This window comes from Patella vulgata, chromosome 1, assembly GCF_932274485.2.
Source record: "Patella vulgata chromosome 1, xgPatVulg1.2, whole genome shotgun sequence".
Taxonomy (NCBI): domain Eukaryota; kingdom Metazoa; phylum Mollusca; class Gastropoda; family Patellidae; genus Patella; species Patella vulgata.
This window is the reverse complement of record NC_065879.2, coordinates 50,986,484-50,999,033: the sequence shown is the minus strand read 5'-3', so window position 1 is coordinate 50,999,033 and position 12,550 is coordinate 50,986,484. Positions and strand designations below refer to the sequence as shown.

Below are 12,550 nucleotides of genomic sequence, written 5' to 3'. Positions count from 1 at the left end.
AACATTCTTTAATTTCAATTATATATTACCAAAGAGCAGCTTTAATTAACTATTCTAATATATATATATATATATATATAAATATAGTAGAATAGTTAATTAAAGCTGCTCGTTGGTAATATATAATTGAAATTATGCTATCGCGGTGAAAACGTTACCATAAAAATGTAGTTTTATTTTGCCATCTTTAATTTCAATTATATATATATATACACACACACACACATACATATATATATATACACACACACACACACAAAATATATGAATACACAAAATATATGAAACAGAAATAAATCACGCACTATGTGTTTCTGAACATTTTTATATTTCAATATTTAAAACGGAAGACACAATACAAACATATAAAATACAAATTCTACTTGCTGAATATTTGTTTGATCTACATTAAACAAATATACTAGTTTCTCCTTTCTTAAATAGTTTAATCTAGTACAAGTCTCTTTCCATTAAAATTTAACATGCAAAATATGAGAAAAGTAAAAGTTAAAAACTACTGACCATCTTGTATATATAAAGTTATTAAGTCATGTCATAATAATAAAAATGTGTATTTGATTGATTTGGTAGATATTCGATCAGCCCATCATAACCAATCAAATAACCAATCAAACATGATTGCAACAAGATTAAAACTCTACAATAAACAATCAGAACTGCTTTACCTTACATACAATATATATACACACAAAACTGTAAGTAATCTAAGGTAAAGAAAAATATATAAATAGATAATTATACAAGGTGTAACTAGTCAAACTGCCTAGTAAATTACATCTCACATTGTCCCATCCCCTGAGGTAAGTTGTTAATATTTTCATTGTTCTTCGTATTTAAAATTAAAAATGATAAAACCATGGACTAGTAATTGGATGAAAATTATCTATTCAGACTTTTTAGAAGGGACTATATATTGTGGTCTTGTAGGTTTCAAATGCAGCTTTTGAAACAAAAGCCCCAAAGACTACTGTCTTTCAATTTTAATATACAGTATATTTAATAATATAAAAAGCCTTTAAAGTAGATGTATAAACGGTATAACACAATAAATACATTGATCACTTAATTACCTAATCAATCCAGCCTATTATACACTCAGTACAGTCAATTAATTTTGGAATTTTGAATATTATTCACTATATCTTGATATCCGATTGGGCATATTCCTGGTTGGATGTTTGGAAAATAGCATAGGATATGTCTGACATTTAACGGCGAAATAACATCAATGCTTTAAACATTGTTCCATCACCGTAAAACTCTTATGAGAGGAGCCATTTATTTCCACACAGCCCTTTTAGGACCCTGTTCTCCCAAGTCTTTCCATAGAACATATTTGAACGTTCACATACATATTAAATATTTTAACAAATATCTTTGGTTCTTGGCAAATCGTTTGTTTCTTTTTGAAAATAGGATTACTTTTGTGCCCGAAACTCCCCTGAATTAATATATGTATGTAAATACATGAAACCAGAATACTGCAGATGAACTCATTGAACAGTTTCTCATGACAATATCAAAAGTGTAAGTTATTTATGCTGGACGGACAAAAGTGACAGCACAAGCCCAGTGGCCTAAATGAAGGATAATTAAAACCTCAGCATTTTAAATAAAAAGGAAAAAAAAATCACAAGTTTCTTAACAAATACAACCCCAGTCACTCAAAAAGTAAATTATACATTACCATAGCACATGTACAATAACCAACCAAAGGGGTGGACTGAGGTGGGAAGTAACTTCTTGATTTTTTGCTATTTCTTAGCATTAAAATAATTCACACAATATAAATAATGCCATAATTTTCACTTTTTGGCAAAACATTTAGATGTACATTGGCTTGGAACACAAGTTTATTGTCTGTGAATACACAAAAATGTTAAGTACAGTAGAAGAAATGTACATATGTACATCTTGGTGCTATCTATCACTACACACATTGTATTACTCCAAATAGTCCAGCCTACAGCACCAGTTATCATTAGATTCAGGCACAGTGAAAATACAGTCAATATTGCTCTTGTTATTATGGAATCTAAGTTTACATAGTTTTTGTTGCCAGCATTTTTTTTTAATTGGTAGATATATTCCTCCTTCACCACCATTGTACATTTAACAATATTAATTCTTACTTGGCTGTATCATAAAATAATCTTGAGTAGTAAATAAATCTCTCTCATAACTTTGGTTTAAAATAGTATATATTCGCATTGACAGGATTAGTCCTTGCTACAATAATATTGTCTGTGCTCACATTATTATTGTTATTAAAGCTTTAGCCAGTAGGATGACCACTGTCATCATGGATAGTGTCATATGATTGATTGATGCCGTTGCCGTAGGTTTGTTGGGGTGTTGAGTTGGGCGTGGTTTGTTGATGTTCTTATTATTACTGTTAGGTCTATGGGAATTGTCTGTATTATAAGGTGGGTTGTCTATATCTATACTATCAACACCTTCATCAGGTAGACTACCAACACCTGAACCACTGCTTTCTATAATATCATTTCCACCACCACTACCACTACCACTGTAACCATCAATTTCTGAAAAATAATAATATACACAAGATATTTTACTGTGTCCATGGGGCCCAATCAAGACAGCATGATATATAGTAATATTTATGGAAACCCAAAAATGTTTGGGTGTCAATAGACAATACATGTACTTATATGTATTTCCAACAGGGCTGTCGGTAATTTTTCACAGTTGATTAGCAGCACTGCTAATCAAAAAGTCCAATTTCGCCAAATTTGATTAGCAAATTTAAAAATTGATTAGCAGTTTTTCAGTTTCAACATAAAACACCTAAATAACAAGAAATTACTTTAATTCATAACAAATATGATGATTAGATTTCATTCTTAGATTTTTTTTAGCACTGCCACATGTAGTTGTGACAGTTTGTGAATGTGAATGTCTGAAGCCAAATCTTGGCAGTGACTTCCGAAGCCCTACTCATTTTAATTGTTATTTCTTTGTTACGTTAGAAATCTTCTTTAGAAAACAATTTCGTCAACTTTTTATCGTGTATTACTATTTTGGTTCAATCGCGCGCACCTTTATTATTATTAACTAGTCTAGACACACGCGATATGAACAATAATATTTTACGGGAATTCTTTCTTTGATTTATCATGTTACAATACGTTAAGATGTATTTATTTTTATAAATTTTATTTACAATACGCGGGCATACACTGGATTTATTTCTTTCAAAATGTTTTCTGATATAATTACTTGAAATTGACATGTCCCGCAACGTGAGTGGTACTACTTGATTCCCTATTTCCGGTTTAATAGTCGCTATTCATAGAGTTATGTCCCTTTATTATATACATGTAGTATAATGAATTGTGTCTGGGTAGTTCGAGAAGAAAATGTCACACGGAGAATTCAGTTTTGTTTATAAAATTTTATTCGGTATTAAAAAAGTTGAAAGTGGATTATCCTTGTGTCAATATCCAAAATGACAGGCATATTAATGATTCGCAGTTACTGCAAATCAAAAACGTTAGATTTTAATTTTTGATTAGCAACGGACAAAATATGTATCGCAAATTGCGCTGCGATACTGGTTGTCGGCAGCCCTGATTTCCAATGACTATTTTAGTGAAAACAAGCTAACAGTGAGGCTGATGTCCCCCTCCAAAATCCCCAAATAAACAGATGACACATTAATTAATCGCACTCTCTATCAGATAGAATCAAAGTTATCTTGTCCCAAAGCACTGACTAATGAAATTGCTTAGCTCTGCTTAGCTTTCGCTCGAAATGTTAATCATTGAACTCAGTCAAAACATTCACCTAATGAACATCAACATCAAGTTTAACCTAAGCAGAAAATTCTCAGTCAAGGTAATGATATAATGAATCTATACTCAGAGTTTCATCACTCTCACTTAATTATAACCAAATGAAATGAAATGGGGTTTAACGTCTTACTGTTCTGCTCCTAACCTGGGCTAATGAAGACTGGCATACGCCATACAGTGTGCTATGAGGGAAATTTTGCCCGGGCAGCGGCGCTACGGCCTACTCTTATATCGAATTCCAACTGCCAAGAGATCTTTTACGTGCACGCCAAAGAGTACACAGGACCTCGGTTTTTCGTCCCATCTGAACGACTAGACAGCTGTCTTTGTCAGGCCCTCCATCCTGCATCACTGACAAGGGGGAAACCACGCCGGAAAATCTGAATGGACTTTCTCGGCCAATGCAGGGATCGAACACCCGACCTCCAGGCTAGCGAGCCAGCGTCTTACCCACTTAGCCACGTGATCCCCCAATCATAACCAAAGTTATCATGTCCCAAAGCATCAATCAATCAGATTGCTTATCTCTGCTTACCGTAATCAGACAAAGTTTATCATCACACTCCATCAAGGCACCAAGTTTGAACATTCTACCTCAATTAGAAGGACAGTTATTGTGTTCCAAAGTCTGGACCAATCAAATTGCTTATTGCTCTGCTTACCCTGAGCAGAAAATGCTCATTATCGAACTTAGTCAAGGTATTGATGTAATGAAACTATACAGCAAGTTTCATCACTTTCACTTAATTAAAACTAAAGTTATCGTGTCCCAAAGCATCAACCAATCAAATTGCTTATCTGTGCTTACCCTAAGCAGAAAATGCTCATCTTTGAACTCCATCAAGGCATTGACCTAATAAACACCTACACCAAGTATGAACATTCTAGCTCAATTAGAAGGAGAGTTATTGTGTCTCTAGCTCAATTAGAAGGAGAGTTATTGTGTCCCAAAAAGTGTGACGACAAACAGACGGACGGACAGACAGACGAACCCATTTTAATAGTCCCCTGCTCTCTTCGAAAGGCAGGGGAAAAACATTTGAGCATCGACTGACTTTGATAGATTGCCAGCCAAATCGTCCGGGCAGTCAGTGATGAAAACATTTACAACTCACTAACATCTGATTACAAAACTGGTTAAGAATTTATCAAATATAACTGAAAAGCAATAGGCCTCTTCGTCTCATAACCTTAAACTCTGTGTATAAATTTATAGTCAATCGGATATTAACTTTAGCCTTTACAGTATCCACAAGACTTTTCAAAGTGATCAAGGGCCATAACTCTGGCAGTAATTATCCAATATCAATAGGATTCTTTGTCTCATGACCTTAAACACTGTGTGTAAATTTAAAGTCAATCCGATATTACCTTTAGTGTTCACAAGATATTTCAAAGTGATCAAAGGCAATAACTCTGGCAGTAATTATTGGAAATCGTTGAAAATCAATAGGGTTTTTGTCTCATGACAAACACTGTATAAATTTAAAGTCACTTGGATACTAACTCCAGTCTGTAGAGCGTCCACATTTGCTTGTGGACTTCAGATCGACCGAGAGATGGGGGGCGGACAGCAGTATAGGACCACATTTCAATGTAGGCGTATAAAAAATCATTCATCAATTATCCAAAAGTCCCAAGTTCAGTCACAAATATCTAGTATCTTATTTCGATTCCTGCTCTGCTGCTAAAATGAAAGTTTCACAATTGTGAACTTTATAGAATTATATTTGCAGGTACTGGTCTTAACTTGGTTACTAAACAGAGGCGTTAACAGACTTAATATCAGATTTTTTCGGACAGAAATTTTTTTTCAAATGAGTGAGTTTTGGCAACAGTGAAACTTCTGGATGCACAGAAATGACATCAGCACTCTGCATATTCCCTTAATTCACTCTGCATATTCCCTTAATTTTAGAAGCTACATGTATGTCAAGTGTAATATGTATGAAAACTGAAGCATATAAAAACATACCAGTATCTATCCAATCCACATCTTGTCCGTTATAAGCATTATGTAGTCGACCTGTGATTAGTTTAAGTTGTATAACTTGTCGACTGACAACACTATTGGCTTTAGTGACATCAACTTCTACCTCTGGATTGTTGATCTGATTTATAACACCGTCTTTCTGTACATCTGGTATATACCTGCAATATTTATATACCAATTATACTTACATTCTATTTACTTAATGAGAGATTAGGCCGCGGTTAATTAATTGTCAGTTTCTCATGACCTGAGTTTGTGAAACATACATGCTACATGAGGTAAATTATTAAGATGAAATTTAAATTTTTTAGTTTAACACTGTTTCTATTTCAGTAATAACTAATGTCAGTTTTGAAAACCCAATGGTAACCAGTGTCTGCGATTTATTCACATTTAATAAATATTTTATAGATTAAAATATCTGTTGCACAATATCCGGGCATCAGAAGACTTGATCATATTAAATAAGTTTAAATTATTAGTGATTAGTTAACAGTTCGTTAATTCATTCATTCTTGGCATTTCATTTCTTTATCTTTCCCTACTTTGACAGGTTATGAGATGATTTGTTCTGACATAAATAATTGAAAGCATACCCTTGGATTTTTAAATACAAAAGAAGTTAGATTATGATGTCAGTCCAAAGAACTTACTACACAGTGATCATTTCTCTAGCTGTGGAGGAAGTTAGTACCAATGACAATGGCAATAGCCCGTATGCTAATTGTCTTCAACTTTGACCCCATTGGCACATAGCACCATGATAATATAAATACTTTTATTATTTTGTCTATCTTAATCATACTGCTTACATTTATTTGTATCTTTGTGTTCTTTTGAGACTGTTTATATAATGTTGTTGATAAAATACCATGAAGCAGTGTCAACCAGTTATCTCATGATCGAGGCCATCTCATGTTGGCAGTTCTGGGACCATTGTTAGTCACGTAAATAAAATAATTTAGCAGGAATTAAAAGACATTATATCTTTCTGTGAATTTTATTACAAATGACAAGTTGGCGGAAGGTAGTGTGTTGTGTTCTGCTTCGGAATAAATCTTCAAGTTATTTGGGGCTATGTCCAAAATTTGTGATTTACAGTTCGGTATGGTACCTTATTAACATTTAGCGATGATATTTTGTTCATATATAGGGTTTGATGTGGATTGTAATAGTTAATTTAGTTAAACCAAACTCGGGTTGCTGACTGACTGTCCATGTGGTTCAAGCTGCACGGGCTTTTCGTGTGTGGAGCGAAATTTAGTAACAGTGAAAGAACAGTCCCCTGTTTGCCTTCCTTACCGAGTGACAGACCTGTCTAAATGTATAATTACCCTTTAAAAACCAGTATTTGACAATAACCATACCAATATTAATAGTTATAGTATTTATGGCTAGCACGCTTTCAAACTTGAAACGCCGATTATTCTCCGACACTAGTGCAAGTTCGACCAGGAGACGAAGCGGCATAACCGTGATACAAGTATCGACCTGTGAGATCCGATTCCGTATAAGTCACTTATCCTGAATACTTATATGGATATGGATTTAGATAACGATAATATCCTGCTGGATCCAGTGATCCCAGACGTCGAATCGACTAATAAACAAAGTATGCAGGTACCAATAGACCGCTTGATAATGGCTCTAAAAAACAAGGCAGTTCTCAGTGCTATTAGCAATGCACTTGCCACTGTGCTTATGCCTCAAATACACGAAGAAATTAAAGCGACTGTACAACATTTGGGCATGAGGGAGATAGACATTCTCAAAGATAAAGTAGACAAGCTTGAACAGTATAGCAGGCGTGAAGATTTTCGCATATCAGGCATCGATGAACGTGATGGTAAATCGACAAATGAACTTGTTGTCAAAGTTGGGAAGCTCGTTGGTGTAGATATTCAAACCAGTGATATTAACCGTAGCCACCGCGTGGGGCACCCCTCTAACTACAAAGATGAACCACGCCCAATTATTGTCCGCTTTCGCGGGTATTATACTAAAAAGTCATTTGTTGAAGGTAGAGATAGACTCAAACAGATAGCTACTAACGTCAAACTTATCACTAGTCGAAGGTCTGACAAGAGCCCTGACAACAACGATATCACAAATCATAATGATGCTTATGACTTGGAATCTGTGCCTTCAGAAATGCGACGAAACCCTGTGTACATTAATGATGATCTAACCCAGAAAAGGTCAAAATTGGCTGCGATCGATCGCAAGACGACTCTTCAAGGAGGGGAAAATTCAAGGAACCTGGGTTGCAGATGGAATAACCTTTGTGAAAAAATAGATGGGAACACAACCCTTGTAACAAAGCAACATGAAATGGACCTTCTGCTGGGATCACTGAGCCTAAAATACGTCATTAGTGCAAATGATGAAGAAACAAATGTGAAACAAGTTTAAATCTTACTGCGTAGTTTTATATTCAAATATGTTCTCTATGTTATAACCAGTTACTTATGCGCATACTTATTTAAAGTCAATTTAAGTTGGCTTACAAAATGATACTTTGAAATATCCAAGCACTGTTTGCACATCTACAATATTTATTGGCAATACCTACTTTTGCATAGATATGAAAAGTAGGCCTACTTTTTATATTTAGCCTGCATCATGATGTCAAACTAACAGCCAACATGCCCCTCTTTTCATAAGACATTAAATCCCAGCATTATTGCTTTTGTTTATTTAAATGGATTTGAAACTTATTTACAAATAGCTTAATGCAACCTGGACATGCATCTTTTAATACTAAATCAATTTTGGACAATTATTTTCTTTAATTAAGCCAATTAGCCATAAGTTGTAGAGCTCCAACTTCGACAAAAATTATTTGAAAAAATGATAGTGATCCGAATGTGGAACAAAGTTGTAATTTATAATTCAATTAATTACAAAATGGCTTGTGTATCTCATGTAGGCCTACTTATCTTTGCTCACTAAACTGTCAGCATTCCACTCCCTGCTACAACCTTATGATTGACACTCAATAGATAAAATCTATCACAAGGTTGTATTATGCGGAATTTTCACCAACTTCATCTTGTTTACAAACGATTATATATGATCCTATGTATATCACAGAGCCTATGGTTACATTTAGAATATGTAGTTAATTTAAGGTTGTGAAGTAAATTAACTCGAAATAGTATATGGAATGAGTCTATGGTTATATTTAGAATATGTAGTTAATTTAAAGTTTGTAAAGTAAACTAAAGGTTGTCTAGTTAATTTTTAAGACTGTTACAAACAGGCATGTTTGTTATTGAGTCCCACATGATACACACTTAAAAGAAAAAAATATCTCAACATTCGGTGATTACAAATTTGTATGTATCCAGGCTTAAGAATATTCCTTATTAATTGATATTGTGTATAAGAAATACTTCCTCATTATGATCCTATAAATGAACTTATGGTTTCATTAAGGCTAAGACTTAATTAATCATAATATTATAGAACTATCTAAGTTTTAAGAACACATGTACATAATGTTTTGTTAAGTATTGTTACTGGGAATCTACACCGAACTACCATTGTCTTTATGAAGACACTCATACATGTATAATTGCTTGACTATTATATTAGTTTGTTGCAATAATGGTTGAAAACCAAAACAATTAAGCTGAGAGGTCCCTTGGCAAACCAAAGTCTGTTCTAAAAAAAAAAAAAAAAAATAACCTAAGTTGTAGGATAATTTAGATTGTTTGCCCTAATTTAGTAATGAAGAAATTAGGTATTTTTAACTGTAGTCTGCCCACTTACACCAAATAGCCAATGTGTGTTCCATGTGCAAGTAGTCTACTTATAATTATTATATAGGCCTATGTAAACTATGACAAACATATGAACCGTTATGATCCATGTCCACTTTTTGAAATAGTTAGTTACCTTACATCAGGTCGAATACAATGGAAGCCAGTTCCACTGCTCGTAGCAAGATTTATAGATTATTCTATTGTAATATTTTAATTTCATATGTAACTAAGTTAATTATTGTTCCATTTCATAATTATTATCTAATATGTACTATTTATTTGACTTGTCATTTATAACATGCTTCGGAAATCATAACAGACAAGGCACCGCTGACCGCGTGCATATGACTGACAGGTAGTAGGCGTGGTTAAGCTGTCACGTGACTCACTAGCATATAAAAGTACGTTTGGTCGGGAAATGAACAGAAGTCATGATGCGTCTGTGGCAGTAACACCTTGCCAGTAGGCGGACTCGTGGGATCGGCGCGGCGGCTCGAGAGAGAGAGTTGGAAAGAGAGAGAGAGCTCGAGAGAGAGCTGAGCACTGTAAATAGAGAATATATAATAAAGAAAAGAAAGATAGGTTGCCAGGCAACGAAACATACGCCCAAGCAACTAAATCGTCCGAGCAGTCAACAAGGGTTGTCGCATATTTTTACTTTTTTCGGTAATGAAACATTTATAATACACTAAAATCTGATTAAGAGCAACAACTCACGAAGTAATTATCAGAAAACTATTAGAATTTGTTTGGTTTTTATAAAGTTCTGCCCCATGCTAACGTTTTGTATGCAAAGCTTTTAATATCATGGATTTAACTGTTCAAGTCATAAAAATTCCTTGAAAATCAATATACTTGTTCGTATCATAATCTTAAACTCTGTGTATCAATCTGATGTAATGAAACTATACATCAAATTTCATCACTCTCACTTAATTAGAACTAAAAATTATCGTGTCCCAAAGCATTAACCAATCAAGTTGCTTATCTCTGCTTACCCTAAGCAGGAAATGCTCATCTTCGAACTCCATCAAGGCATTGATCATTAATAATTTGTTTACATTTTTATATTGGTTTTCATTGTTTGTTTATAGTTTGTTTGTCTCTCTCTCTCTCTTACGCATGTGTTTACCAGTATATTAAAAGGGTATATTAAACATTCTAGCTCAATTAGAAGGAGAGTTATAGTGTCCCAAAAAGTGTGATGGACAGACTGACATACGGACGGACCCATTTTAATAGTCTCCTGCTTTCTTTGAAAGGCAGGGGACAAAATTCATATAAAAATTGTGACCTCTAGAGGGACCACAAGCTAAAAACGCGATTTTTTGTACAGAGGCCATAATCCATTAAGTTAAGGTCCAATATGCGAAAATATCGAAAGGAACCAAGATCTTTGGGTTATAAACATACATTTCAAGTTTTATCAAAATTGGATAAAAATTATGAACTTTAGAGACACCACAACCTAAAAAAGTGATTTTTCGTACAATCAGGGGCCATAATCCATGAATTGACGGTCCGATACACACCAATTTCGAAAGCATCCAAGATCATTGGGAGATACACTTATATTTCAAGTTTCGTTAAAATCGGATATAAATTGTGACCTGTAGAGTGTCCACAAATGAAATCTGAACGGACAGGCGGACGGACACATGGACGACAACAATATACGTCCACATGAAAATGTGAGTGTATAAAAAATGTATGATGAAAAGGCAGTGTGATCCCAATTTCAGTGATATTACTTCACTCTGAGCCTAGTTATCAGCGATACAACATTGTAGCCTCAATAGTCATTACTACCATTGTTACGACAATAAACAAAGTCTCAATTATCCATTATCATTAACCGCAAAACGTATTCAAATCTACTAAATATCAGAGCCATCTGATGGCATCAAGAGTTGAGTATGGTCTTGGTGAGTTAATTAATGTTGAATTAATAATTCATATAACATTTAAGGCCTAAGGAAGATCTGCAATAGGCAGATTTAGCTCTTGCATAATCCCTATTTAAATAAGATTGTAGATTTTCTACCTAGCTCTATCTTGTCCATTCCAACAATCTTCTTCATTACCAGGACTAGCAGCCATATCTTCATTATTACATAACGTGTAGGGTAACAATATCCAAAAATCTTTAGCGGTTTTCACTTTTTCACGAATATCTTTCACCAATCTGTCTAAATTTGTACCGGCAGCAGTGGTAGGTTTGGGCTGTTTTTTCGTCTTTTCAAAATCAAAATTATATTCTTGGGTTTCACGTTTCTTTCGACCCAATCTTGGCGTTCCACAGCCAGCAAATATCTGCAAATAAATTAGATAACAGCAAATTTTGATTGATTAAACCAGATGGGCTTTTAAGCATTTAACATTGTGTGGGAATGGGTTAAGCCAATGTTAAGATACATGTAAATATTTAATTTTACTTGATGCACCTATAGCAACTATGTCATCGGTACAGTCCATAAATGTTTTTTGGTTTGGAAATCTTTCAATAAATAATATAAAGAACATTAATTAGCACAATGCACATAAATATCATGCAGATCAATCCATACCAGTGATGAGATTTTGCCCGTATATTCCGGACATGTCCGACGCTATTTTCCAAACGTCCTAAATTGTTCGACCAGGAATATGCCGAATCAGACATCAAGACATGGTAAAATAATATTCAAAATTCCAAAATTAATATAGTGTACTGAGTGTATAACTACCACTCAACCCGATTATCGTTGATAATAGGCTGGATTGATTAGGTAATTAAGTATTTATCTTTTTATACCGTCTATACACCTACCTTGATTAACTACTTAATCAGCTATGATTGGCTGACTTAATTCAATGTCGGACAATTCATCAATTCAATCCTGAAAAGAAGTCATTGCTTCTCCTTTGTCAGACTATATACCAATCCAATAAACTTAATCTACGTGATTAAC

General features: G+C 34.1%; 1 protein-coding gene across 1 annotated transcript in view; it reads right to left on the bottom strand.

Moving 5' to 3' along the window:
- Positions 1-163: 163 nt before the first annotated feature.
- LOC130013668 (glypican-6-like) overlaps positions 164-12,550 on the bottom strand; it is a 94,703-nt gene continuing 82,316 nt past the window's right edge. Inside the window, exons 6-8 of the mRNA XM_056102557.1 lie at positions 11,644-11,912; positions 5,815-5,990; positions 164-2,567 (exon numbers count right to left, since the gene is read on the bottom strand). Coding sequence (XP_055958532.1) covers positions 2,272-2,567; positions 5,815-5,990; positions 11,644-11,912 — 741 coding nt within the window. The 3' untranslated portion in view covers positions 164-2,271. The remainder of the gene's footprint in view (positions 2,568-5,814; positions 5,991-11,643; positions 11,913-12,550) is intronic.